A 27,590-nucleotide genomic window follows, 5' to 3' on the forward strand; every position below is an offset into this window, starting at 1 on the left:
ACCACTTAAAAATTAAAACTGAAGAGTAACAATCCTCACTCTCTTTGTGAGATTAAAAAAATGCCACAGCACAAGAAAAGAACAAAAGCCCCAAAAATCCTCTGGTGGCAGCGAGACTTGGGGCTGGCTCTGCCACTGAAGCACTCATGACCCTGATGACATCACCTGTATAAATAAACAAATATAAATAATAAACCATGCAAGGATGAGGCCTCCATTCCCAAAATCCCTCTCGGGAATGAATTTCATTCCCAATTTAGGGAACGAAACAACACTGGCAGAGGTTTTGAGAGGTGCAGAAGCAGAAAAAAAAGGATCCACGATGGAGCAGGATCTCAGCATGGCCACCTCTACCTCAACCAACCTTCCAAACTGGGATTTGACAGCCAAAATGAGGATTTTTTTTCAGGGAAAAAGAGTAATTTTGGCCATCAAGGGAGTGAAAGGAGCAGCTAATTCCTCGTTTCTAGAAAGCAGCAACAAGATTTGCTGGGACATAAAGGACCAAATCCTCCTCATCCTCATTCTCTGGAAACCCACTGACGTCAAGGGGTTAATTAAAGGCAGAACGTGGCTCCAGGGGTCCCTTTCTGGAGCTCCAGGAACAGCACAATGAATTCAGAAAATCCCAGGAATCCCCAGGGATTCCAGCACACACTTCCATGGTTTTTAGGCACACGAGCAGAGTTTTGACATCTCTGGTTACGGAATTAACAAAGCATTCCCGACATTCACCATGACTAATCTGCTCATTAACTGGTTTTTTTTTTTAAACTTTAAGGGTTTTAATGGGAAACAGGACAGGGATAACCATCCCTATAAATCCCAGTTTGTTCCTTAAAGTTTTCCCAGTTTAGCTACATGGAAGGACAGTGAATTTTCACCACTGAACAGTCATGAACTTGGGGCTAAGAGCTGCAAAAAATTCAGTGTATTTTTACCTCACTTAGGGGACATTGAGCCATTTCTTATGGCTCATGAACCATCTCTTTCTGGGCCCTGTGCTGATTAAATTTATTAAATCTTCACAACTAAGAGCTCTGAGCACTCTAACAGTTAATTAGGTTTGCAAGTATAAACAATGGAGTGTTACATTTATAAAATACAACAAAACAGTTCTCAGCCAGAAAATCAAGCCACAAATCAGCTTTTTTTTTTTTTGTTTCCTTTTTGCTTCATATAAAAGCCTGTTTAAGACAAATTATTTCTGTTTTCTTTGCTCTTCAGACATGTATGGGCAAGGAACCAACAATATTTTTTCTGGAATGTTGGTGCCTTCCCAGGAACATGAAGGAAAAAAAATACATTGAAGTGATATCATTATGACATACAATGAATTTTTGGCTTTTATTGCCCAAATCCTTCCTTATTCCATTGAATCTGAAGCCATCAGGAATTCTCAAATGGTGTGCAGGGACGGGATATTTATTATCTACCTTAAAAACAATGGGATAAAACAGCTGGAATTCTCTCAGTGCCAGACAAAGCTCCTGCCAGGCTTATTTATTTTATTTTTTAATTTATCCAGAGCCTTCAACTGGAAGGCAGCAGATTTTGACATTCCCATCAGCTACAGAGGATAAAGGCAAGGTAAGAACGTGCCAGGAACAGGAAAAGTGGGGAATTCCTGGATTTTTTTTTCACAGGGAAATGTTTGCTTTGGGAGCATAAAGCAAATCCAAGTGAAGGCTGGAAATTCACAACACAAACCACCAAACCCTATCCTTTTATTGGGATAAAATACAACAAAACACTGATGTGGACATAAAAAAATAGAAATTGAAGAGATGTCTGTAACTTTCTGGAATTTCGATTTTCCCTGCATGAAACATTGTCCAAAAAACCACAGAACCAATGGATCCAAGGGAGGCAGCCTATCCTTTTATTGGGATAAAATACAAAAAAACACTGATGTGGACATAAAAAAAATAGAAATTTAAGAGGTGTCTGTAACTTTCTGGGATTTCGGTTTTCCCTGCATGAAACATTGTCCAAAAAACCACAGAACCAATGGATCTAAGGGAGGCAGCCTATCCTTTTATTGGGATAAAATACAACAAAACATTGATGTGGACATAAAAAAAATAGAAATTTAAGAGATGTCTGTAACTTTCTGGAATTTCTATTTTCCCTGCACCAAACACTGTCCAAAAAAACACTGAACCAATGGATCCAAGGGAGGCAGCAGATTTTGACATTCCCATCAGGTACTGAGGATGAAGGCAAGGTAAGAACGTGCCAGGAACAGGAAAATTAGGGAATTAGGGATTCCCTTAAAAATCCCTTAGGGAATTCCTGGATTTTTTTCACAGGGAATTGTTTGCTTTGGGAGCATAAAGCAGATCCAAGTGAAGGCTGGAAGTTCACAACACAACTCTCACTGCAGGGACACAAAACCCAGCCTTTTATTGGGATAAAATACAACAAAACACTGATGTGGATATATAAAAAAAAAATAGAAATTGAAGAGATGTCTGTATTTTCCTGGAATTTCTCCTTTCAGTGTCCAAACAGAACCAATGGATGCAATAATCCCAACCCGTGCAGGGCTCCCAGAATTACCCCCGGCACAGCTTCGAAACGGGGAAATCTCCGGAAGGAAAAGCTCCTGTGGCTCATTTTGGGGGAGCTGCTGGTGCAGGCAGGCTGAGGATGCAGTCAGGAGCTGCAGGGGCTGCTCCTCACCTGATGCCAGCCACGGGCACCTGCTGCTGCTTGCGGATCTTGTTGAAGAGCTCCATGTACTGCACCATGGTGTCCCCGGGGCTGTAGGTGCTGTCGTGCTTGGAGCCGAACACTGACGGGAGCCCGGGCGTGTGGCTGCCCATGAAGCTCTGCATGAACTCCATCAGCAGGTTCCAGCAGTCGTTGGCGATCACACAGGGGCAGTATTCCACCTGGGAACACATCCCCACAGGCTTGGAGCTGCTCACAGGGGCAGAATTCCACCTGGGAACACAGCCCAGAGCTCTGGAGCTGCTCACAGGGGCAGAATTCCACCTGGGAACACATCCCCACAGGCTTGGAGATGGTGTCAGGGGCACAATTCCACCTGGGAACACATCCCAGAGCCCTGGAGCTGCTCACAGGGACAGAATTCCACCTGGGAACACATCCCCACAGGCTTGGAGATGGTGTCAGGGGCACAATTCCACCTGGGAACACATCCCAGAGCTCTGGAATGGCTCAAAGGGGCAGAAATCCACTTGGGAACACATCCCCACAGGCTTGGAGCTGGAATCAAGAACAGTGTTCCACTTGGGAACACATCCCCACAGGCTTGGAGCTGCTCACAGGGGCAGAATTCCACCTGGGAACACAGCCCAGAGCCCTGGAGCCTCCCTGCAGGGAAGGCTTTTCATGGAAACATCTCAAAATATTCAGCATCTAACAAGGATGGGTAAATGCAAACAGGACAGGACGTGCTGGGAACATGCCAGAGACCCTTTCCAAAGGGAAGGGAAGGTAAAATGCAAAGGGAAGGACAGCAAGCCCCAACTCAGCATGGAATTAGCACTGGAGAGGTTGTTTTATCCATTATTACCATGATGGTTAACATGAGGGATGGTGTTTGTGCTGTGCAGCTGGAATTTCATCAGCTTTTTATCTGGATGGAATTCCTGCAGGGATTCCCACTGCAGGGACAGCCCTGCAGCACCAAGGATTAAACCTCAGGAGAGGAGATCCAAACCTGCCTGCTGCACCAGCAACACAGCTGAGACACAGACAGGACAGGGAATTCCAGAATCGTGGAATGGTTTGGGGAAGGGACCTTAAAGCTCATCCAGGGCACGGACACCTCCCACTGTCCCAGGCTGCTCCAAGTCCCCTGTCTTGGACACTTCCAGGGATCTGGGGGCAGCCACAGCTGCTCTGGGACATCTATTCCAGGGTGTTCCCACCCTCCCAGGGAAGAATTTCTTCCCACTATCCCATCCATCCCTGCCCTCTGGCAGTGTGAAGCTTTTCCTGGAACTCCACGCCCTTGTCACTAAATCTCCTCTCTCCACCTTCCCCGCTGGCTCGCTTCAGACACCCTCAATTCCACCACCCCTAAACCTTCTCCAGCTTCTCCCACGGCATCCCCCTGCCCATCCCTGAATTCCCCACCCTTCCCACAGGGCTCTCACCTCCACGGAGATGCCCCTGGCGCTGGGGCCCATGGTGACCGTGCCCAGCTTCACCAGGAAGTCGCAGTACTGGTAGCGGGTGCCGCGGCTCTCGATCTTGTTGGCCTTGGCGTTCTGGAAGAAGCCCTTGAGCTTCACCATGAGGGTGTCAAAGTTGGCATCGGCCACCAGGCAGGGCCCGTTCTCGAAGAGGGCGAAGCAGCTCAGGGGGTACTCGGAGTTGTGCATGACGTACATCAGCTTCCCTGTCTGCCCTGCAATCACAGCCAGGGCTGCAAAAACAAATTCTCTCGGATTCTCTGCTGCTCAGAACGACCCCAAGATGCATCTTTTACCCCGGTGCTGCCCAGGATTTCTTTTCCCCTATAAATTTCCATAAGAAAACCCAAGCTGTTCCCTGAATGGACGCCATAACAAACACGTGAGGATCCAGAATTAAAGCAAGGATGAGAGGCAGGAAGAGGAGCTGCTTTAAGGCAGGAATTTTGTGGGAACCCTTTTCCCACTCCAGCACTCAAAGAAGAAGTCAGAGCTCTTCAGTTCTTGGTCTCAAGGTTGTTTATTGTTCCCCATCTATAAAATTTTTTCTCTTATCTAGCTGAGGTCTGCTCAGCAGGACAGACAGAAGCACTCTGCCTGCCCCTGGGGCAGTGCTATGTCTTTATAATAAAAACTACATCTACAATATAAAAACTACATCTACAATATTTACAATTACTTTCCAACACCCATCACCAATGTCAGACAGTGAGCTTCTACTCTAAACCAATCTAAAAGTGCCAACATCACCCAGAAGATGGAGGCCAAGAAGAAGAAGAAGGAGAAAGGCTGGACATGCCCAGATCCCTCCATCTTGCCCCCTGAACCTCCATTCTAAAAACCCAAAAAAAAATCTATTTTTCACCCTGTAATAAATTCACTATCATTCTACTTAAACTTTCGTGGCTTGTAATCTTTCACATAAAGGTTGGTAATTGTTTTTATCAAGGGCTAAATCAAAGGCACAGGGGTCCAGGGCTCTGTGCCAAGGTCTCTGAGCTTCTGGGTAGGGTCTCGAGCCCTCCAAGGCAGCCAGAGGAATCTCCTGGGTTCCCACAAAATTCCTGCCTTAAAGCAGGAATTCCTCTTCCTGCCTCTCCTCCTCCTTGCTTTAATTCTGGATCCTCATGTGTTTATTATGGTATCCATTCAGGGAAGAGTTTGGATTTTCTTATGGAAGTTTATAGGGGAAAAAAAGAAAATCCTCGGCAGCACCGGGATAAAACATCAGCACGGCTCGGGGTGAGGTGAGAGGAGAACCCCAGGAGCACCCACTGCCCGGAGGGAGCCTGGGCTTGGCCTCTGCTCTGTGTTCCAGCTGCCAAAAAAGCAGGAAAAAGCTGCTCTGGAACATTCCAATGGGTCTGGCTGGGAACAAGGGCTCAGCAGAGCCAGGGCTGTGAACACATCAGTGCCTGGAAGGGATGGGGGGAGCCAGTGGAGGAGGGAAAAGGAAAAAAGGAGGGAAAGAGGGAAAAGGAAAACGGGAAAAGGGGACAGGGAAAAGGGACAAAGGAATTGTAGAATCATCGAGTAATGAAAGTTGGAAGAGACCCTCAAGATCAGCCAGTCCAGCACTGCCACTGTAACTCCTAAACCCCATCAAGCAGCATCAGATCCAGGCGCCTCCAGGGCAGGTGGGGAAGGAGGAGAGAAGGAGGAAAAGGACGGGAAGGAAAAGGCAAAGAGGAGCTTGGAGAAGGGCTCTGCTGACCCTGCGTGCCGAGGGCGGCCGCGGTGTGATAGGTCTCGCAGTCCACGCCGAACGTGCCCTGCTTGTCCGCGCCCAGCGCCTCCAGCCGCCGCGCCAGCAGCTCCACCGTCTGCTGCACGCTCTTGCCCTCGGCCACCGGCACCTGCGACACGCTGCGACACGGGCCGGGGCTCGGGGACCCACCGGGACACCGCCCGCCGGCCGCGTCCCCGGCACTGCTCCGCATCCCCCGCCCGGAGATTCTCCCCGCGCCCCCGGGGCTGCCCGCGCCGGGAGCCCGCTCGGCTCCGTCCCCCCATGCCAGGAGCCCTTCCAGGTTCTGCCCCCCTATTCCAGGAGCCCTTCCAGGTTCTGCCCCCCTATTCCAGGAGCCTTTCCCGGTTCTGCCCCCTATTCCAGGAGCCTTTCCCGGTGCCGCCCCCCCATTCCAGGAGCCCTTCCCGGTTCTGCCCCCCTATTCCAGGAGCCCTTCCCGGTGCCGCCCCCCATGCCAGGAGCCCTTCCAGGTTCTGCCCCCCTATTCCAGGAGCCTTTCCCAGTTCTGCCCCCCTATTCCAGGAGCCCTTCCCGGTTCTGCCCCCCTATTCCAGGAGCCTTTCCTGGTTCTGCCCCCCATTCCAGGAGCCTTTCCTGGTTCTGCCCCCTATTCCAGGAGCCTTTCCCAGTTCTGCCCCCCTATTCCAGGAGCCCTTCCCGGTGCCGCCCCCCATGCCAGGAGCCCTTCCCGGTGCCGCCCCCCATGCCAGGAGTCTATCCCGGTTCTGCCCCCCCATTCCGGGAGTCTATTTATCCCGGTTCCACCCCGCCATTCCAGGAATCTATCCCGGTTCCATCTCCATTCCAGGAGCCCTTTCCGGTGCTTTCCCCCCGTTCCGGATCCCCCGCTCTCACCAGGTGACCCCCATGGTGCCGGTGCCGCCGCCGGAACGGGCGGGGCCAGTGGCACCGGCAAGAGGCGGATCCGCGCCGGAAGAGGCGGGGGCAGATCCCGCGTGTCGCTGTCTGGTGCCGCTGCGCTGTCCCCCGGTTCCGCCGCGATGCCCAAGGCCCGGCGGGCGCGGGGCTCCGGCCCGGCCCCGGCGCTGCCCTTGGCCGAGCAGATCCTGCAGGACGCGGCCCCGCGGCTCCGGGCGCGGGAGAAGCGCGGGGCGGAGGAGCCGGGCGGGGACGGCGGCGGGGACGGGTTCGTGGACGCGCGACTGTCCCGGCGCATCCTGGAGCAGGCGCGGCGGCAGCAGGAGGAGCTGGAGGCCGAGCACGGCCCCGGAGCGCCCGCAGCGCCCCGGCAGCGCAGCGCGGTTCTCGGTGAGCCAAAAAAAACCCCAAACGCTAATCGCTTGTTTATAAAAAATTTAAAAGTTTAATAGTAATAAAATGGTTATAAAAATAGTAATACAATTAGAGTAATAATAATTTGGGCAACTTGAATTAGGACAATATGAGACAATAGAGACGAAGAGTTACGGGCTTTTTGGGTACTTTTTGGGTCCGGGTACCTCTCTCTGGGCAGCACGAGCACGAAAAAGGACCCACGTTAAACAGAGGATTAACCCTTAAAAGCAACAGCCTCTTGCATGTTCATACACTTCATGCATGATGCATAAATTCCATTCAAACACAGGATTCTGTCTGGGCAGTGTCAGCTTCTTCCTCTGAATCCTGACAGCACCTTTGAGGCAGGAAGAAGTTCGTTTCTTCTGATAAGAGGGCAATAAATTCTCTTTCTCAGAAAGATTCAGATGTCCTGTGGCTGCTATCTCCGTGCAAGTCCTTTCTTTAAAAAAAAAAAAAGTATCTTACATAGCATAGTTTCTATTTTAACATTTTTTATAACCCAAAACTATATTTAACACAGTACTTAAGACAATTAATGCAGCATCACTTTCTAACACAACACGTATAATCTTCATTTTAATATTTGCGAAAAGCCAATGATAAAATACATGCATGGTAAACCTGGTGACCCTTGGTAAACCCCCGAGGGTGTGTGGCACCCCGAGGGTGGCTGAGCCAGCGCCGCTCCCCGCAGGTCCCGGCTCGGACTCGGAGGATGATGAGGAGTGGCCTTCGCTGGAGAAGGCAGCGGCGGCCGCGGGACGGAGCGGGGACTACGGCGGGGAGGTGGAGGTGGACCCCGAGGATGAGAAAGCCATCGAGATGTTCATGAACAAGAACCCGCCCCTGAGGTGAGAGCACCGGGCAGGGGCCGCCTCCCTGCACCGGCTGTGCCTGTCCGGTGTCAGCCCCTGCGGCCCCCGAGTCACCCCTGGTCCTGTCTCAGTCCCTGTCCCGTGGCAGCCCCCAGGTCACCCCCATCCCATGTGATGTGATCCCCTCGTGTCATCCCCCTGTGACCCCCTGGTCCATGCACAGACCCCAGCTCGCCCCCCTCCCTGGGCAGCCCCTGGCTCACCCCTGTCCCTGCCATCCCCCCAATTCCCCACTGCCCCTGTCCCTGCCATCCCCCCAATTCCCCACTGCCCCTGTCCCTGCCAGCCCCCGATTCCCCCCTGCCCCTGTCCCTGCCATCCCCCCAATTCCCCACTGCCCTGTCCCTGCCAGCCCTCTCATGTCCCTTAGATGCTGTCCCCTGCCAGCCCTCCCATGTCCCCCCTGTCCCCTGCCAGCCCTCCCATGTCCCCCTGACTGTCCCTGCCAGCCCTCTCATGTCCCCACTGCCCCTGTCCCTGCCAGCCCTCCCATGTCCCCCCTGTCCCCTGCCAGCCCTCCCATGTCCCCCCTGTCCCTGCCAGCCCTCCATGTCCCCCCTGCCGCTGTCCCCAGGCGCACGCTGGCCGATATCATCATGGAGAAGATCACGGAGAAGCAGACGGAGGTGGAGACGGCGCTGTCGGAGCTCTCAGGCTGCCCCATGCCCCAGCTCGACCCCCGTGTTCTGGAGGTCTACAGGGGCGTCAGGGAGGTGAGGATGGAACATCCAAACCCACAGCCACCACCACCCTGAGGTGACAACGCTCTCTTGTCCCTGCTGTCACTTGCCCCAGTCACAGCCTGGTCCCTGTCCCTGTCTCTGAAGGTGCTGTCCAAGTACAGGAGTGGGAAGCTCCCCAAGGCGTTCAAAATCATCCCTGCCTTGTCCAACTGGGAGCAGATCCTCTACATCACTGAGCCAGAGACGTGGACAGCTGCTGCCATGTACCAGGCCACCAGGTAAGGTCACCTCAGGGATCCTCTAGCATGGCATTTTTAGGGTTTTTATTCCCATAACCAGAATCAGATTCACAAAACACCAACCTGCCCATTTGGCCTCCTTTCCTCATCCATCCCTTCATGATTTGCTGATCCCAGGATATTTTCCTCCAACCTGAAGGAGAGGATGGCCCAGAGGTTCTACAACCTGGTGCTGCTGCCGCGGATCCGGGACGACATCGCCGAGTACAAGAGGCTCAACTTCCACCTGTACATGGCTCTGAAGAAGGCCCTGTTCAAACCAGCAGCCTGGTTCAAGGGTAGGGGTCCTCAGGGTCTCCTCTGGGGCTTGGCTGGCTCCTGAGGGGCTGGTGCATGGCAGGGGTGTCCAGGTGCTCCTGCAGGAGTGGGGGTTTCTAGGGGGAAGGGGCTGAGCCTGTGCGTGGAGGTGGTTGGTGCCTGACTGTGGTGGTGTTCACAGGGGTCCCAGGACAAGGGAAGGGATGAGAATCTTGACTACTCCATGTTCAGAAGGCTGGTTTATTATTTTATGATATATATTATATTAAAAGTAAATGATCTATTCAAACTATACTAAAAGAATAGAAGAAAGGATTTCATCAGAAGGTTAGCAAGCAAGAAGAAGAATGGAAACAAAAGTTTGTGTCTGACCGAGAGTCTGAGCCAGCTGGACTGTGATTGGCCATTAATTAGAAACAACCCCATGAGCCCAATCCCAGATGCACCTGTTGCATTCCACAGCAGCAGACAACCATTGTTTGCATTTTGTTCCTGAGGCCTCTCAGCTTCTCAGGAGAAACAATCCTAAGGAAAGGATTTTTCATGAAATGTGTCTGACTGTTGCCATTGCAGGGATCCTCATCCCGCTGTGCGAGTCTGGCACCTGCACGCTCAGGGAGGCCATCATCATCGGCAGCATCCTCAGCAAGTGCTCCATCCCCGTCCTGCACTCCAGGTGAGGCCCTGAGGGGCTGGGGGGGAAGAGCTTTTCCTCCAGGGACCCTGGGAAGCTCCTTGGATCCAGCCCTCAGCCTCTCCAGCCCTTGGAGGTGATGAGCGGTCACTCAGCTCCCTCTGGGGCTGAGCTCCAAGGCTCAGCTTTGTGCCTGAGTGCTCCATGGTCCAGTCCAGTTCCCCCTGAACCCTGTGGTCCCTCCTCTGTCCCCATGGCTCCTGCCTGGCCCCACCTTGGTCCCCATGGCTCCAGCCCCTGTGACTCTGTGCTCCAGCCTTGGTCACTGTGGCTCCACCCTGGCCCCTCTTTTGTCCATTCCTTGGTCCCCGTGACTTCAACCCAGCATCCCCTGACCTGTGCCCATTCTTCTGTCCCCATGGCTCTGTCCCCTGACCCTGAGCCCTCTGTGTCTGTTCCCCATGGCTCCATGCCCTGATCCCTCGCCTCTCCTGTGTCCCCATGGCTCTGTCCCCTGGCTCTTCAGCCCCTCCTGTGTCCCCGTGGCTCTGTCCCCTGACCCCTCACCTCTCCTGTGGCTCTGTCCCCTGGCCCCTCACCCTGTTCTGTGTCCCTGTTGCTCTGTGTCCTGACTCTAAGCCCCTCCCTGGTCCCTGTGGCTCCATCCCCTGACCCCTCACCACTCCTGTGTCCCTGTCCCCTCACCACTCCTGTGTTCCCGTGGCTCCATCCCCTGACCCTTGACTGCTTCCATGTCCCTGTCCCCTGACCCCTCACTTTTCCTGTGTCCCTGTGACTCTGTCCTGACTCTGAGCCCTTCCCTGTCCCCATGTCCCACCCCCTGAGCTGTCCCCTGACCTTTCCCCTGTCCCTGTGTCCCATCCCCTGAGCTGTCCCCTGACCTTTCCCCTGTCCCTGTGTCCCATGCCCTGAGCTGTCCCCTGAGCTTTCCCCTGTCCCCATGTCCCATCCCCTGACCTTTCCCCTGTCCCTGTGTCCCATGCCCTGAGCTGTCCCCTCACCTTTCCCCTGTCCTCATGCCTCACCCCCTGAGCTGTCCCCTGAGCTTTCCCCTGTCCCTGTGTCCCATCCCCTGAGCTGTCCCCTCACCTTTCCCCTGTCCCCATGTCCCATCTCCTGACCTTTCCCCTGTCCCCATGTCCCATGCCCTGAGCTGTCCCCTGTCCCCATGTCCCATCCCCTGAGCTTTCCCCTGTCCCCATGTCCCACCCCCTGAGCTGTCCCCATGCTGTCCCTCCCTCAGTGCAGCCCTGCTGAAGCTGGCAGAGATGCAGTACAGCGGTGCCAACAGCATCTTCCTGCGCCTGCTCATCGACAAGAAATACGCGCTGCCCTTCCGCGTGCTGGACGCCCTGGTGTTCCACTTCCTGGCCTTCCGCTCGGAGCAGCGGCTCCTGCCCGTGCTGTGGCACCAGAGCCTGCTGGCCCTGGCGCAGCGCTACAAGGAGGACCTGTCCTCAGAGCAGAAGGAGGCTCTGCTGGAGCTGCTCAAGTTCCACAGCCACCCCCAGATCTCGCCCGAGATCCGCCGGGAGCTGATGAACTCCGGCACCAGGGACGTGGAGGGGGAGCAGGTGCTGGCCATGGAGTGAGCGAGCAGGGAAGGGCTGGAGCCTGGCCTGGGCCTGGGGTGCTGCTGGGAGCCTGGAGCTGGAGCATCCCTGCTGGATCCTGCTGCTCTGAGCAGTCCCTGGCACAGGCTGTGCCCTCAGAGCTGGACTGTGCTGCTGTCACTGCCACCCAGGAGCCCGCTGCTGCCAGCACGGGGACACTCTGGCCCGTTCCTGGTCACTCTGGCCCGTTCCTGGTCACTCTGGCCCGTTCCTGGTCACTCTGGCCCGTTCCTGAACACTCTGGCCCGTTCCTGGACACTGGCCCGTTCCTGGTCACTCTGGCCCGTTCCTGGTCACTCTGGCCCGTTTCTGGTCACTCTGGCCCGTTCCTGGGCACTCTGGCCCGTTCCTGGGCACTCTGGGCCGTTCCTGGGCACTCTGGCCCGTTCCTGGGCACTCTGGCCCGTTCCTGGTCACTCTGGCCCGTTTCTGGTCACTCTGGCCCGTTTCTGGTCACTCTGGCCCGTTCCTGGTCACTCTGGCCCGTTCCTGGTCACTCTGGCCCGTTCCTGGTCACTCTGGCCCGTTCCTGGACACTCTGGCCCGTTCCTGGGCACTCTGGCTTGTTCCTGTACTCTGAAATAAAACCAGAGCCGTGTCAGTCAGGGCTGGCTCTGCCCCGTGTGCTCCCAGCCTGTCCCTGTCCCCACCAGCTTCTGCAGCTCCTTGCCCATGGATTTTCCCCAACAAAGCCCCCCAGGGTTTGTTTCCTGAAGCCACAGGGCCACCGTCCTCACCTGCCATGAGGCCACCTGCCCGGCCTGCTCCTGGTGCTGTGCCCGAGTGGTGCCACCTCTGCTTGCTGGAAAACCCAGGGGGGACTTTTCCACCAGGCTGCACTTCCTTGTGCCCTGCTGCCACTGTCACTGCCAGGGCTGTGCCCTGCAGCTTTGGGCCACAGAGAGGAGCCCCTGCTGCACCCTGAGCTGTGCCCAGGGCAGCTGCCCCCTGTTGTCACCTCCGAGGTCCCCACACCCCTCAGCCGTTTCTGTGACTTGCTGATTTTATCTGATTTGAAAGAAGCCAGAGCTGATGAGCACAGGAGGGAGCCCGGGCTGGCACAGAGCTCCTGGCACTGTCCTGGCACCCCCTGAGCTGCTGCAGTGCCCCTCAGCCTCCGGCCTGCCAGGGAGGAGGTGCTGCCTCTGCTCCAGGAAGGCTTCAGCTCCACCACCACCCCTGAGCTGCCCTGGCTGTCCCTCAGGGTCCTCTCCCCACTCCATCCTGGGAAAAGCAAGGCAAGATCCAAGAACAGCACAGGGAAACCCTCGAGCCACTGGTTTTTTTTTGGTTTTTTTTGTTTAAAATATTTTATTGCAACATCACAGGGTTCTCTGGCTCTCCCAGCAGCGAGACTCGTGCGAGTGAACACCAAACCAGTTTACTCTTAAATTAATAATTCACTTTTACATATATATATTTATATATTAAAAAAAAAAAAAAAAAGAAAGAAAGAAAGAAACAAACACATTTCCTTTTGCACAGGCAGGCTCTGTCCCAGCCCTCCTGCTCGCAGGAGGCAGCGGCTCCGTGGGTTTCCGGACCAGGCAGGCTCAGGGAGGAGCAGCAGCCCCACCTTTTTCCGCCGGATTTTTGTGGGGTTGGTGCCATCCAAAAGGAAGATTTCGACCTCCTTTTCCACATCCCCCACGGGAGGACAACAGCCACGTGTCCAGATGTCCCCAGGGAGCAGCAGATTCTGCCTCCCATCCCTGTGGAGTCTCTGGTTTCTCCTGGTTAATTCCACTCTGGATTTCTTATAGAAAAGCAGCATTATTTTTTTTTTCTTTTTTTTTGGCTTTTTTTTTTTTCTGTTTTACAACAATTTTTATAAAAAACCTAACAAGGATCAACAACAACAATACAAAAATGCAATAATTGCTTTTTTTCCAACTCAAGTGCGCAGCAAAGTTTTCCACCCTCTCAGGAGGCAGCTCAGATCCGCGTGGATTTGAACACGGCTCCCTCCTGAGCACGATCTGAAATCCCTGCCTTGGAAGAGTGGAGATGCATCCCAGACTATAGCAGCACATTTAAAGGTTTTTCCTTAAATCCTAGTCTGATGCCTAAGCTACCAAAGGGCCCACTCTGAGGAGAGTCTGCCACTGCCCAGGGAGCCAGGGAAGGGGCAAAGGGGGAAGGCACTTTTTTGGGAAGGAGGGGAGAGCAGCCTCCAGGCCCCACCTGAGGGATTCCAGCTCTCCTCCCTCCCCTTTCCCAGCAGTGAACAATAAATTAAGCAGCTGAGGGGACCCTGAACTCCTCCCAAGGCACGGACGGGGAGCGCGTCCCCAAAATTCCCACATCCAACAGCAAAAACCAAACAAGGCCCCACGGCTCCTCTCCAAGCAGAAGCAGCTGCACGACTTCCCCTGGAGCTGTGGGAACGTGGCACGAAGCAATCAGGACCAAAGGGGCCACCAAGCAGCTGCTCCACGAGCCCCACGGGAGCTGGGGGTGACGAGGATTTGGCTCTGTGATTTTTGTCCCTCACGGGGCTGGAAGCGGCCACGAGCAGCCCGGAGAGCCAGGGGACACCAACACAGAAACGATTCCAACTTCATCCAGGCTCCTGCTCCCCGTGCCCTGGCACCACCTGCAGCAGCTCCAGGTGCCCAGCCTGGGAGGAGCTGGGTGGGCAGGGGGGATGCAGCGAGCTGGGGGTGTCCACGGAGGGGCTGGAGCTCTGGCCAAGGGCTCTTGGTCACAGGTTGACGTCGGTGACGTCCGTGGGGGTGCTGGTGGGCTGGCTGCCCGCGTACGGCACCGCCTTGGAGCTGAACTCCTGCTGGGACTGGGATGCCTGCTTCAGGCTCTCGGCTAAGGCAGCCTCAATCTGCTCCTGACAGGCCTTCAGGCAGTCCTGGAACAGGGAAACACAACGGCAGCCATCAGACCTCTGCTCCTCCTCCTCCTCCTTTAGGAACAGCTCAGCTGCACCTCTGACCCCCCAGAGTATGACCAGGAGATTTTCTCCATCTTTGTCCCTCCCCAGGGAAAGCCCCACACTGGTTGTCCTCCCTGCTGACCCCCCTGTTCTGCAGGAATGTTGTGTCCAGCAGAGCTTCCCAAAGTCCTGGAGCCAGGGTATGGCTCCAGCTGTGTGACCAGAGCAGGACAAATGTCCCAGATGCCACAGACGTGGCTGTCCTTGGGACATGGGTCCCCCTCCAGCCCACAGGAATTCTGCTGGGTGCCCCTGGGGCAGCAGGACCCTCCCTGACCCCAAACCCACCCTACAGCACCTCCCATCCACGCTGGGAGAACCACGCTGAGGCCACCGAGCTTCTCACGAGGTTTCCACCCTCCTGTCCCCTCTGTGACACCCCCAGGGGACCCAGAGCTGGGGGACACGCACAGGAACCTTGCCAGAAACGCAAACCCTGCTCTGGTTTTTCCCCCACGAGCTGTAAAGCAGGAGGAAACTCCCACTCGGACACCCTGGGGGCACAGCCCAGCCCGGTGACAGTTTGCACCTCAGGGACATTGTCACACCCTGAAATCTCTTACCAGGAATCCGCCGGCAGTTCTTAGAAACCGACAGAGGATGTGGCGAGCGAAAATAGCAACGCCCAGCTCCCCTTGCCCGGCTCCCCTTCCCCGGCTCCCCTTCCCCGCTTCCCGTCAGTGCAGCCTCCTCCTGCCCAGCCCTGCCCGGCCCTCAGTGCCAGGGGCACCTGGGCAGGGGCTGGGCATCCCCTGGGCATGGGCTGGGCATCCCTGGGGCACCTGGGCAGGGGCTGGGCATCCCTGGGGCACCTGGGCAGGGGCTGGGCATCCTCATGGGCACCTGGGCAGGGGCTGAGCATCCCCCGGGCAGGGGCTGAGCATCTCCATGGGCACCTGGGCAGGGGCTGGGCATCCCCTGGGCATGGGCTGGGCATCCTCATGGGCACCTGGGCAGGGGCTGGGCATCTCCATGGGCATCTGGGCAGGGGCTGAGCATCCCTGGGGCACCTGGGCAGGGGCTGGGCATCTCCATGGGCATCTGGGCAGGGGCTGGGCATCCTCATGGGCACCTGGGCATCCTCATGGGCACCTGGGCAGGCTCAGGGAGAAGCAGCAGCACCAGTGGGGGAGGCTGAGCCCAGGTGCTCTCCCAGGAACCCAAAATTCTGTGTTGACATCCCAGGAGGAGCTGCCCCGGCCCTGCCCGGGCTGGAGCTGTTTGTGAGGCACCGCACACCTGGGCAGGGGGCACAGCAGATGCTGGGGAGGGACAGGAGGGGACAGGAGGGTGCTGGGTTCCATTTCAGCTCCTCTCCCTCCACAGAGCCCTCCCTGCTTCCCACCTGTTCCCTGCAGAGCCCTGACCTCCCGGAGCAGGTTGGGAGCAGGTGGCTGCACTGATTCTCTCTTTAAAAAGGCCCCAGAGAACAAAAAAATTCCATCTGCACAAACAGAGCAGGAGCCTCCCCCTGGACAAAGCCACCCCAGGTCCTGGCAGGGGACTGTAACTGACCTGGGCAGGGGAGGAGATCAAAGGGGAGAGGGAAAGCTCAGATTGGAGCCCCACAGGATCCCTGTGCCCCCTCCAAGGGCACTGAGGGGCTGGAGAACCCCCCCAAAGCTGGAAGGTTTCATGTCCCAGCCCCTCCTTTCCCCCCCAGCTGCAACCAGACACTGAGGGGAGCAGATGCTGAGCCTGGCGTGTCCCTGTCCCCATCCCAGCCCGAGAACCCGATCCTGCCAACACCTGCCCGGGCAGGGAACAGATCCTGCCCTTTGTGTGCCATTTCAAAGGCTCTGAGCCCACCCTGCCCTGCCCAGGCTGTGCTTGGGATCATCCCACAGCCCTTGGTTCTCCTCAAACCGGGGCAGCACTGGCTGAACAGCAAAATTCCACAGAATCCCAGAGCAGCTGGGGCTGGAAGGGCATCCATGCATCCTGGGCTGACCATCTCCATGGCCACTCCACCACCATGGCCACTCCACCACCATGGCCAGTCCATCCTGGGCTGACCATCACCATTGACCATCACCATGGCCAGTCCACCTCCATGGCCAGTCCATCCTGGGCTGACCACCACCATGGCCAGTCCATCACCATGGCCAGTCCATCTCCATGGCCAGTCCATCCTGGGCTGACCATCACCATTGACCATCACCATGGCCAGTCCACCTCCATGGCCAGTCCATCTCCATGGCCAGTCCATCCCAGTCTCTCCCTCACCACGTTCACCAGGACCAGGTGACAGAGGTGCCACAGGTGCCACATCCAGGTGGGTCTGGAACTTCTCCAGAGGCACAGAGCCAACACCCTCCCCATGTCCCACCCTGATGGAGAACCCCTCCTCTGAGTGGCAGCACGGCTCCCACAGCCGTGCCAGCCCCAGTGCCCACTCACAGCTCAGTGCCAGCCCCAGTGCCAGGCCCAGTGCCCACTCACAGCCCAGTGCCAGCCCCAGTGCCAGGCCCAGTGCCAGGCCCAGTGCTCACTCATACCTCAGTGCCAGCCCCAGTGCCCACTCACAGCTCAGTGCCAGCCCCAGTGCCAGGCCCAGTGCTCACTCATACCTCAGTGCCAGCCCCAGTGCCCACTCACAGCTCAGTGCCAGCCCCAGTGCCCACTCACTCACCAGCCCTAGATCCTAGTCACCAGCTTGGCACCAGCCCCAGTGCCCACTCACAGCTCTGCCAGCCCCAGTGCCACTCAGCAGCTCAGTGCCAGCCCCAGTGCCCACTCACAGCTCTGACAGCTCCAGTGCCAGCCCCAGTACCCACTCACAGCTGTGCCAGCCCCACTACCCACTCCTCAGCTCGGTGCCAGCCCCAGTGCCCACTCACAGCTCAGTGCCAGCCCCAGTGCCACTCACTCACTCCCTCACTCAGTCACTCACCAGCTTGGTGCCCGTGGTCCTGGCCAGCAGCTCAGTGGCACTCACAGCTTGGTGCCAGCCCCAGTGCCAGCCCCAGTGGCACTCACAGCTGTGCCAGCCCCAGTGCCCCTCACTCACTCACTCACTCCCTCAGTCACTCACCAGCTCAGTGCCCGTGGTCCTGGCCAGCAGCTTGGTGCCAGCCCCAGTGGCACTCACAGCTCAGTGCCAGCCCCACTGCCCCTCAGTCACTCACTCACTCAGTCACTCACTCAGTCACTCACTCACTCACTCACTCACTCACTCCCTCACTCACCAGCTCGGTGCCCGTGGTCCTGGCCAGCAGCTCGGTGAGGGCCTCTCCGCTGCCGGGCAGCCCCAGGCCGTGGGCGGCGGCGCCGATGCTGCCGGTGGCGATCATGGACGGCGGGTACATCACAAAGGTGCAGTCTGCAGCCAGCACGGGCGACAGGAGATGTTAGGGAGGGTCCAGATGGGGTTTGGGCTCGGGGTTTGCCCTGCAGGGCCCCACAGAGGGGTCTGTGCAGGGTGGGGTGGAGGGGAATTGTCACAGAGGTATTTTCTGAAAAAATCTGTTTGCCAGGGTTTTTCTGCTGTGAACAATGATTGGAAAGGAAATGTGAACAATGCTGTGGGATGTGGCAGGTGCATCTTTGATTGGTCTCGTGTGGTTGTTTTTAATTAATGGCCAATCACAGCCTGGCTGTGTCGGGACTCTGAGCAGTCACAAGATTTTATTATCATTCCTTCCTTTCTCTATTCTTTAGTGTAGTTTTAGTATAGCATAATGTAATATAGTGTAGTATAATATAGTAATAAGTACAATATAGTATAATATTGTATAACATAATATAGTATAATATGATATAGTATGATATGATATAATATGGCATAATATATGAATAATGTAACGTAATATAATGTAATATAATATAGTATAATGTAATGTAATATAATAATATAACATAATATATAATGTAATATAATGTATAATATAATGTATAATATATCATATAATATAAAACATAATATAAAATATATGAAAGATTATTATATCATATTACATTACATTATATTACAATACATTATTATATTATATTATATTATATTATATTATATTATATTACAATACATTACATTCTATTACAACACATTATTATATTATATTATATTATATTATATTATATTATATTACATTACATTATATTACATTACATTATATTACATTATATTATATTATAATAAAATAATAAATCAGCCCTGCAAGAGCACGCAGTCAGAGTCTCAGGGCCTGCACCCACCTGTGGCACAGAGGGCGATGAAGGTCTGCGCGTGTTTCTTCACCAGCTCCACCTTGTCCGCAGGCAGCGGCAGCCGCTGCAGGATGTGGGGCAGGAAATCGTTGGCAATCACCGACACCAGGTCCCACTTGAGCTTCTCCAGCACCAGCAGCTCCCAGTGCTGTGGGGAGAGCAAGGAGAGCACGTTAGGGGGGGCTCGGGAGGCTCCAGGGCCAGGGCAGGACAGGGAAGAGCACAGGGGCTGTCACTGGGGCACAATTCCAGCCCAGGAGGCCCCAGGGCCAGGGCAGGACAGGGAAGGGCACAGGGGCTGTCACTGGGGCACAGGGGCTGTCCCCAGCTGTCCCCAGGGCACAATTCCAGCCCTGGAGGCTCCAAGACCAGGGAAGGGCACAGGGAAGGGCACAGGGGCTGTCACTGGGGCACAGGGGCTGTCCCCAGGCTGTCCCCAGGGCACAATTCCAGCCCTGGAGGCTCCAAGACCAGGGAAGGGCACAGGGAAGGGCACAGGGGCTGTCACTGGGGCACAATTCCAGCCCTGGAGGCCCCAGGGTCAGGGCAGGACAGGGAAAGGCACAGGAGCTGTCCCCAGGCTGTCCCCAGGCTGTCCCCAGGGCACAATTCCAGCCCTGGAAGCCCCAGGGCCAGGTCAGGACATGGAAGGGCACAGGGGCTGTCACTGGGGCACAATTCCAGCCCAGGGGGCTCCAGAGCCAGGGCAGGACAGGGAAGGGCACAGGGGCTGTCACTGGGGCACAGGAGCTGTCCCCAGGCTGTCCCCAGCTGTCCCACAATTCCAGCCCTGGAGGCCCCAGGGTCAGGGCAGGACAGGGAAGGGCACAGGAGCTGTCCCCAGCTGTCCCCAGCTGTCCCCAGGGCACAGTTCCAGCCCTGGAGGCTCTGAGACCAGGGAAGGGCACAGGGACTGTCCCCAGGCTGTCCCACAATTCCAGCCCTGGGCTGTGTCCCTGCTGGGACAGGGGATCCCCCCCAGGAGCTGGAGCTGAGGCTCCAGAGCTGCCTCAGGTTCATTTCTGCTCCCTCAGCCCAGCACAAATCTCCCTTTTCCCCCCAAAATTCAGGATTCAGCGCTGCCCAAGAGCTCCAGCTTGGAGGAAGTGACAATTCTTTCCCAAGCTCAGATCTTCACTTTCCCCTTTTTTTTGTTCTGGTTGTTGCCTCCCTTCCCTCCTTCCCCTTGCACAACAAACCCACCCTGAGTTGCTCAAAGGGGCAGAATTGCTCAACCTGTCCCAAAACCCACCCTGGGCACCATTTGTCACCCTCAGGACCCATTCCTGCCCCAAAGGCCACCCTGGGCCCACTTTGTCACTCTCCAGGCTGGTGGTTCCTGGGTTTTCTTTCAGGGAATTCCTGGTCCTGGGCAAAGTGAGGCTGAGGATTTCCCAGGTGATTTCCAGCTGTTGTCCCCAAGCTCTGAGCAGCTGAACCCCCTCTCAGCCAGGCCAGAAAAGTCTTTAAAAAATGAAATTAAATGAAATATAAAATAAAATAAAATAAAATAAAATAATAAAATAAAATAAAATAAAATAATAAAATAACATAAAATAAAATGGAACAAAATGAAATAAAATAAAATAATAAAATAACATAAAATAAAATGAAACAAAATGAAATAAAATGAAATAAAATAACAAAATAAAATAAAATAAAATAAAATAGCATAAAATAAAATGGAATGAAATAAAATAAAATGAAATAAAATAACATAAAATAACAAAATAAAATGGAATGAAATAAAATGAAATAAAATAACAAAATAAAATAATATAAAATAACATAAAATAAAATAAAGAAAATAAAGAATTAAATTTAAAAATTTAATTTAAATAATTAAATTTAAAAATATATTAAAATTTAAAATTAAAATTGAAAAAAAATTAATTTAAATAATTAAATTTAAAAAAAAAACCAACCCCAAGGTGGGTTAGAGAAGGGCCTGGCCGGAAACCCAACTTCCTCCAAATGGACAAATCCCTCCTTGCATCATTTCCTTCTCCCCCAGAATAACTCCAGAGAGGTTCTGTGTCCTTTCTGAAGGGCTGAGCTGCTGCCAAGCACCCCTGCCCGAGGAGGAGGAGGAGGAGGAGGAGGAGGAGGAGGAGGAGGAGGAAGCAGAGCCCCGGGAATGTGAGCCAGCTTCCTGCTGGGATGGCCCCGGGCCACCAGGATGTCCCATTGTCCCCAGGCTGCTGAAGAAGCTCCCCTGGCCCTGCTCTCCCCTCCTCTTCTTCCAGGGCGTTGGGAAAGAGCAGGGGATGAGCACAGAGGGGGAAGGAGCAGCTCTGGGGTGTGGAAATTCAGATTTAACTCCCTCAGGTCCCTCGGCCAGGGCGAATCCTTCACAGATCCCTGGGTGTTCCCTCCATTCTCCTCTTCCCTGGGCAGGATGGCTGCAAAAAGGGTTAAAATCCATGGAAATCCAGGGAAGGGGACTCTCCATGGACAATTCAGATTTAACTCCCTCAGCCAGGGTGAATCCTTCAGATCCCTGGATCTCCCTCCATTCCCTCTTTATTGGAGCAGGATGAGCTCCAAAAAGGGTTTAAATCCATGGAAATCCAGTAAATTGGATTTAACTCCCTCAGGTCCCTCAGCCAGGGTGAATCCTTCACAGATCCCTGGGGTTTTTCTCTACACTGGAGCAGGAGGAGCTCCAAAAAAGGTTAAAATCCATGGAAATCCAGTAACCTGGGTTTAAATCAGGTTTAAATCCCACAGCCAGGGTGAATCCTTCACAGACCCCTGGGTATTCCCTCCATTCCCTCTTTATTGGGGGAGGAGCAGCTCTGCAGTGTGGAAATTCAGATTTTACTCCCTCAGTCAGGGTGAATTCTTCAGATTTCTGGATATTCTCTCTTTATTGGAACAGGATGAGCTCCAAAAAAGGTTAAAATCCATGGAAATCCAATAACCTGGGTTTAAATCCCACAGCCAGGGTGAATCCTTCAAAGATCCCTGGGGTTTTTCTCTACACTGGAGCAGGATGAGCCCCAAAAAGGGTTGAAATCCATGGAAATTCAGGGAAGGGGACTCTCCATGGACAATTCAGATTTAACTCCCTCAGCCAGGGTGAATCCTTCAGATTTCTGGATATTCTCTCTTTATTGGAGCAGGATGAGCTCCAAAAAGGGTTGAAATCCATGGAAATTCAGGGAAGGGGACTCTCCATGGACAATTCAGATTTAACTCCCTCAGCCAGGGTGAATCCTTCAGATTTCTGGATATTCTCTCTTTACTGGAGCAGGATGAACTCCAGAAAAGGTTAAGGAAATAAACTCATTTATTTTACATCTCCTTCCTGTGTGGAAGGAGAATTCCCAGCAGGAATGAGGCCCTGGAGCCTGGGAATGAGGGGGAACCTCCAGGGATGCTCTGCCTGCTCCTCACCTGCTCCAGGCTGAGCTGGGAGCAGCAAAATCCTCACCAAAAATCAGATTTAAACCTGCAGGGGTGACCAGGAGTGGCTGCGGTGTCCCTCGGGGATGGGACACCCTGTGGCCATCCCCATCCCTCACCAGCTAATTATGAGGGTTAATTAAGGCAATCACCACCCACTAATGGATTTTCCCCAGCCTTGGGAAAAACCAGGTTGAGCTCAGAGCTCTGCAGTTCCCAGCAGGGCCCTGGGGTCACACCTGAGAGTTCTGGGGCTCAGATCCCACCCCAAAACCACCAGAGCTGCTCATGGGGGTGATGAGGAACCCCAAAAAGCCCTCGGGGTGCCCGGGGATGCTGTGTCCCCAAGGGGAGGTCGCTGCTCCCTCCTGAGCCCCCAAACAAAGGGTTTTCCTCCCATTTCCTCCCTCGTGGCTGAGGCTGAGCTCAAAGGTTTGGATCTCAGGAGTTTTCATCAGACACCACCAGAAACTTTTGGCCTTTCAGAGCCTCAGAATGGAACTTTGTGGATGCAGGATGAGAAATGCAGGGGGCAGAGCAGGAATTCCACCCATCCCCACCAGCCCCGAGCACCCACTGAGCTCACAGAGCCCTCACAGCCATTTCGCTGCTTCACTCTGCACCTAAAATCTGAGTTTTCCTGCTGCTGTGGAAGTGAAATCACCCACATTCCCCCAGGTTCCCACATTCCCCCAAATCCCACATTCCCCCAGTTTCTGCAGCTGGGGGAAGGCAGAGCTGCCTGACCCTGAACTTGGAGATGTCACAGAAGTGAGAGCCCAGAGCTGGGACAGGAAACTTCCTCCACAGCCAGGAGGGGACAATTCTGCTCCCCAGCACAGGAAGGATGGAAAATCCTTCACCAAGGAGGAGGGGAATGCAGAGGGATGGAATCAGGGGATGCCAGGCAGGAGCTGGGCACTGGAAGGGGGCACTGGGATGTTCCCAGAGCTGTGAGTCTTGGAGTGACAACCCAGAGTGACAGCTCAGAGTGACAACCCAGAGTGACAGCTCAGTGGTGGCACAGGAAACTTCCTCCACAACCAGGAGGGGACAATTCTGCTGCCCACCATGGGGAGGATGGAAAATCCTTCACCAGGGAGGAGGGGAATGCAGAGGGATGGAATCAGGGGATGCCAGGCAGGAGCTGGGCACTGGGAGGGGGCACTGGGATGTTCCTAGAGCTGTGAGTCTTGGAGTGACAACTCAGAGTGACAGCCCAGAGTGACAGCCCAGAGCTGGGACAGGAAACTTCCTGCACAGCCAGGAGGGGACAATTCTGCTGCCCATCATGGGGAAGATGGAAAAACCTCCACCAGAGAGGAAGGAAATGCAGAGGGATCAGGAGAGCAGGAACAGGAGATGCCAACCAGAGCTGTGAGTCTTGGAGATGTCACTGGAGTGGACAGCCCAGAGTGACAGCCCAGAGTGACAGCTCAGTGGTGGCACAGGAAATTTCCATCCACAACCAGGAGGGGACAATTCTGCTGCCCAGCATGGGGAGGATGGAAAAACCTCCACCAGGGAGGGAGGAAATGCAGAGGGATCAGGAGAGCAGGAACAGGAGATGCCACTGGAGTGGACAGCCCAGAGTGACAGCTCAGTGGTGGCACAGGAAACTTCCTCCACAACCAGGAGGGGACAATTCTGCTGCCCAGCATGGGGAGGATGGAAAATCCTTCACCAAGGAGGAGGGGAATGCAGAGGGATGGGATCAGAGGATGCCAGGTAGGAGCTGGGCACTGGGAGGGGGCCCAGGGGTTACCAGCAGCTCCTGGGGGGTGATGGAGTTGTCTGTGTAGATGCAGAGCTTCTCCACGGTCAGGGGCATGGTTTCCCTCAGCTTGGAGGCCAGCAGCATGCACACAGCCCCCAGCAGCTGCAGGTGGTTCTTCTGCACGGCCACCGAGGCCAGGAACCGATCCACGTAGTTCATGGCCAGGGGGAACACCTCCTCCTCACACTTCTGCTCCTCACACACCTGCCAGAGACACAGCACAGAGAGAAAAAAAAATGAAGTTTTGGTGAGAGGAGAGAGCTCAGCACAGCTCCGGAGCTGCTGTTTCACACTTGCCACAAGGAGCTGCAGGCATCGCCCCCGTGGTGTCACCCTGAGGCTTCACCTTCCTGTGGGGAGCAGCTGCAGCTCCAAAGAGCACGTGGAGAAACCTGAATTTGTGCCATTTGGCCCCGTTTCTGCTGTGCCCTGCTGGGAATGGCTCCTGCCACCTGCCACCCCTGCCCTGGGCAGCTCTGGAGGGTGGAGAGAAGGATCCAGGGCTGCCAATTCCACCTGGAGCACGTGGATAAATCAGAATTTGCCCAATTTTTGCTGTGCCCTGCTGGGGATGCCCCTGCCAGCTGCCACCCCTGCCCTGGACAGCTCTGGATGGGACAGCAGCTGATCCAGGTGGGTGGAGGAGAGAAGGATCCAGGGCTGCCAATTCCACCTGGAGCACGTGGATAAATCAGAATTTGCCCCATTTCTGCTGTGCCCTGCTGGGGATGCCCCTGCCAGCTGCCGTCCCTGCCCTGGGAAGCTCAGGAGCAAAGCAGCAGCTCCAGCTGGGTGGTGGAGAAAAGGATCCAGGGCTGGCACCTTGGAGCTCTCCAGGGACACGAGGAGAATCAATGGCAGCACCCAAACCAGTCCCCAAAGTCCCCTCCCTCAGCCACCAGCGGAGTCCAGCAGCTCCAAATTTCAGCTCCTCCGCTCTTATCTGCCCCCAGCACCGCAGCACTTGTCACACTGAACTTCCTTCTTTCGACACAACCATCAAAATCTACTGCGGTTCCTGCTCCTTCTGCAGCGGACGCCACCCTGCCCCTGCTGCCAGCAGCGCTGGGGACAATGACACGCAGGTCGTGACATCCTCCGGTGCCACCTCGCTGCTTTTCGGGCTGCACAGGAGCCGCTCCCAAAGCGGGGTTTAGCTACAGACCCTTCTCCAAAAGGGGATTGCGGGAACAATGACAGCAGGGGGGAAAAAAACCCGTTTAAAATGGAAATATTCTTCATTTCTTTGGAAGCGCTCCCCGCAGCACCGGCTGGGACAGGCAGGACCGATCCGTGCGGAATTGTCATTTATTGGGACAGCACCAGGAGATCCCCCTGCCCCGAACTCCACCCGCTGATTCATTTTTAATTTAGGGAACTCGATTGCAGCGTTATTATTTCCCCCCGGGGGCTGAGCTGAGCCCTGCCCGGAGCTTTTGGGGGGCCTGATTTTGGGGAAAATCCCAATTTTAGCACAGGAGAGCGAATTTCACCCTCCATCCCCACCGGCATCACCGCTGTGCCCGACACCCATCAGCGCTGACTCGTCCCCCGCTTGTCCCCCGGGTTTTCGGTGCAAACCCCGCAGCATTCCGGTACCTCCAGCATCCAGAAGGCCAACATCTTCCGCATGTAGGGCTGGATGTCTCTCTGCACGCACTGGAAGTAGGACACGCGGGGGCTGTAGCGCTCCTCCAGGCTCAGCAGGTTCTGCAGCACCCGCCGGTCCCCCAGCAGATGCGGGTCCCGCCCGGCGCGGGGGGCGCGGGCCGCGGATTCCACGCACAGCAGCTCCATGGGGGGCGGGCAGGGGCCGTGGGGACGCTGCGGGGACACGGAGGGGACACAAGGAGGAGGCACCGCGGGCACCGCCGGCTCCGCCGCGGGACGCCGGGAACTGGCGCAGCTCCCGCCCCGGCCCCGGGCCTCAGCGCCGCCGCGCGCCGGGGGGGGGCGTGCCCGCGCCGCGCTGTAGCCAATCACCGAGCGGCACCGCCGCGCTGCAGCCAATCACCGAGAGGCATCCCGCGCCCGCCGTGTTGGGGCGTGGCTATAAGCGGTATTCACCAATCACAGCGCTGAGCGCCGCGGAGGGGGCGGGGCCAGGGATGCTCTGGCGGGACGGGCGCACGTGGGGCGCTGCTGCCATCTTGGGGGGGGCACACGGGGACAGACACGGGGACAGACAGGGGGACACTGCGCCACCCCCCGCGCGCTTCCGCCACGTCCCCTTCATCTCCGCCGCTGCGAGGCGTCTGGCAACCCCTGACACTTGAATTTTTTCTCCTATAACTTTTTTCTCTTTTTTTTCCTTTTTTTTCTTTTTTTTTTTCCTTTTTTTTATCTTTTCCCCCCATTTTTTTCCTCTTTTTTTCTCCTTTTTTTAGCACATTTTTTTCAAGGCTGTGGAAATAATCAGCCGTGCACGTTTGCAGCCTGTTGGCTTCCAAAATTCACCCTGGTGCGGCTCCACGGGAGATAACCGCGGGGGGAGCTGCCCAGATAAGCGTCAGAAAGCGGGAAAGCGTCAGAAATCGGCATATAAAATGTGTATTTTACATATAAATTTAATATCTTATATTTTAAATTCATATATTTATAGCTATATAAGTTTTTTATATTTTATATATATAATTATATAAAATTAAAATTTTAATATAAATATTTCTTATATATAAAATATATAAAAATATATAAAATAAAAGATATAAAAATAAAAATTATAAATAAAATATATATTAGAATCTATAACTATTAAAATATAAATGATAATAAAATTATTATTAAATAAAAATATAGATGATAAAAATATATAAAAGAAACCATTTAATAAAACAAAAATATTTAATAAAATAAAAATATTTAAAACAAAAGAAAATAAAATATTGTCCACACAAAACTCAGGAATGGAGCAAAAATTTCTGGGAGCTGCAGAAATCCCAGAGCAAAGCCAGGATCCCAAAGTGGACACCCCTGGCTGATCCTGCTGGGATATTCCTCTGGAAATAAACTCATTTTTAGGCTAAGGAACAAAAATGTCACACAAGTGACACTTCAGCCACTTCCACCTGTGCCTTTTGGACACATTTGGTGCTAAAAAATGCACCAAAAAAAGCAAATTTGGTGCTTTGTCATCTAAAGAATCTTTCAGTGACAAACAAACACCCCAAATTAATAAATGCAATTAAGACAAGGCCAAAGGCTTTGTTCTGTCAGCTCAGGAAATTTTTTTGGGGAGTTGTTAGAAATAAAAATCATCTTTGTGAGCAGAAGTTTAGGGGCTCAAAATGCAAACACTGAGGTCACATCCGCAACACCCTGGCTTCATTTATGCCATTCAATTATTGGCATTTATTCCATTTAATTATTGCAATTTATGGCATTTAATTATTGCAATTTATGGCATAGATGGTAAATTTTTACTGATGTCATCAGCGTGGATTTGCTGTGCTGAGAAGCCCCAGAAGTGAAGGGAAAGAAAAGGGCAGAGAATTCCATCAGTGACAAAAAAGGAATTTTTTTGGGGTCACATCAAAACTCCCAAAAATCTCCCTTTTCCCCCCAATTTTCTCTCACCTCACAAAGAAATATTCCAGTGGAGTGGGCTGGAATTTGAGGGAATATTTGAGGAATCCATGGGAGGAATCCTGT

The 27,590-nt window shown here is 54.1% G+C and overlaps 3 protein-coding genes across 4 annotated transcripts; 1 reads left to right on the forward strand and 2 right to left on the reverse strand.

The window, feature by feature from the left end:
- Positions 1 to 1,696: 1,696 nt before the first annotated feature.
- MED20 (mediator complex subunit 20) lies at positions 1,697 to 6,887 on the reverse strand. Of its 2 annotated transcripts, none has more exons than XM_077190496.1 (4): positions 6,775 to 6,887; positions 5,884 to 6,035; positions 4,131 to 4,402; positions 1,697 to 2,897 (listed from the first exon to the last, which is right to left on the reverse strand). In XM_077190496.1, exons 1-4 carry the CDS (start codon positions 6,786 to 6,788, stop codon positions 2,682 to 2,684), a joined length of 654 nt encoding a protein of 217 aa, XP_077046611.1. In that variant the 5' UTR covers positions 6,789 to 6,887; the 3' UTR covers positions 1,697 to 2,681. The 2 variants fall into 2 exon arrangements, with proteins under 2 accessions (XP_077046611.1, XP_077046610.1); XM_077190495.1 differs by having other exon boundaries at positions 4,131 to 4,384; positions 6,775 to 6,863.
- Positions 6,888 to 6,920: 33 nt separating this feature from the next.
- BYSL (bystin like) lies at positions 6,921 to 12,206 on the forward strand. The gene is made up of 7 exons (XM_054648687.2): positions 6,921 to 7,188; positions 7,913 to 8,069; positions 8,668 to 8,806; positions 8,921 to 9,054; positions 9,193 to 9,353; positions 9,907 to 10,009; positions 11,232 to 12,206. Exons 1-7 carry the CDS (start codon positions 6,921 to 6,923, stop codon positions 11,578 to 11,580), a joined length of 1,311 nt encoding a protein of 436 aa, XP_054504662.1. The 3' UTR covers positions 11,581 to 12,206.
- A 348-nt stretch (positions 12,207 to 12,554) lies between these two features.
- CCND3 (cyclin D3) lies at positions 12,555 to 25,920 on the reverse strand. Its single transcript, XM_054648688.2, has 5 exons — positions 25,539 to 25,920; positions 23,928 to 24,143; positions 18,743 to 18,902; positions 17,737 to 17,870; positions 12,555 to 14,464 (listed from the first exon to the last, which is right to left on the reverse strand). The coding sequence occupies exons 1-5, from the start codon at positions 25,734 to 25,736 to the stop codon at positions 14,306 to 14,308; spliced, it is 867 nt and encodes a 288-aa protein (XP_054504663.1). The 5' UTR covers positions 25,737 to 25,920; the 3' UTR covers positions 12,555 to 14,305.
- Positions 25,921 to 27,590: the final 1,670 nt, after the last annotated feature.

This window comes from Agelaius phoeniceus, chromosome 25, assembly GCF_051311805.1.
Source record: "Agelaius phoeniceus isolate bAgePho1 chromosome 25, bAgePho1.hap1, whole genome shotgun sequence".
NCBI classification, from domain to species: Eukaryota; Metazoa; Chordata; class Aves; order Passeriformes; family Icteridae; genus Agelaius; species Agelaius phoeniceus.

What these genes read in the sequence shown, in the direction of transcription:
- MED20 (XM_077190496.1), bottom strand. An exon ending in GGCCGCCCTCGGCACGCAGG is followed by an intron (nt 4,403 to 5,883) that starts GTCAGCAGAGCC and finishes TTGTTTTTGCAG; the next exon opens with CCCTGGCTGTGATTGCAGGG. An exon ending in CCAGGGGCATCTCCGTGGAG is followed by an intron (nt 2,898 to 4,130) that starts GTGAGAGCCCTG and finishes ATGTGTTCCCAG; the next exon opens with GTGGAATACTGCCCCTGTGT.
- BYSL (XM_054648687.2), top strand. Translation starts at nt 6,921, where the DNA reads ATGCCCAAGGCCCGGCGGGCGCGGGGCTCCGGCCCGGCCCCGGCGCTG. An exon ending in GCAGCGCAGCGCGGTTCTCG is followed by an intron (nt 7,189 to 7,912) that starts GTGAGCCAAAAA and finishes CGCTCCCCGCAG; the next exon opens with GTCCCGGCTCGGACTCGGAG. An exon ending in ATCCCCGTCCTGCACTCCAG is followed by an intron (nt 10,010 to 11,231) that starts GTGAGGCCCTGA and finishes TCCCTCCCTCAG; the next exon opens with TGCAGCCCTGCTGAAGCTGG.
- CCND3 (XM_054648688.2), bottom strand. Translation starts at nt 25,736, where the DNA reads ATGGAGCTGCTGTGCGTGGAATCCGCGGCCCGCGCCCCCCGCGCCGGG. An exon ending in TGGCCTTCTGGATGCTGGAG is followed by an intron (nt 24,144 to 25,538) that starts GTACCGGAATGC and finishes TGTCTCTGGCAG; the next exon opens with GTGTGTGAGGAGCAGAAGTG. An exon ending in TCACCCCCCAGGAGCTGCTG is followed by an intron (nt 18,903 to 23,927) that starts GTAACCCCTGGG and finishes CTCTCCCCACAG; the next exon opens with CACTGGGAGCTGCTGGTGCT.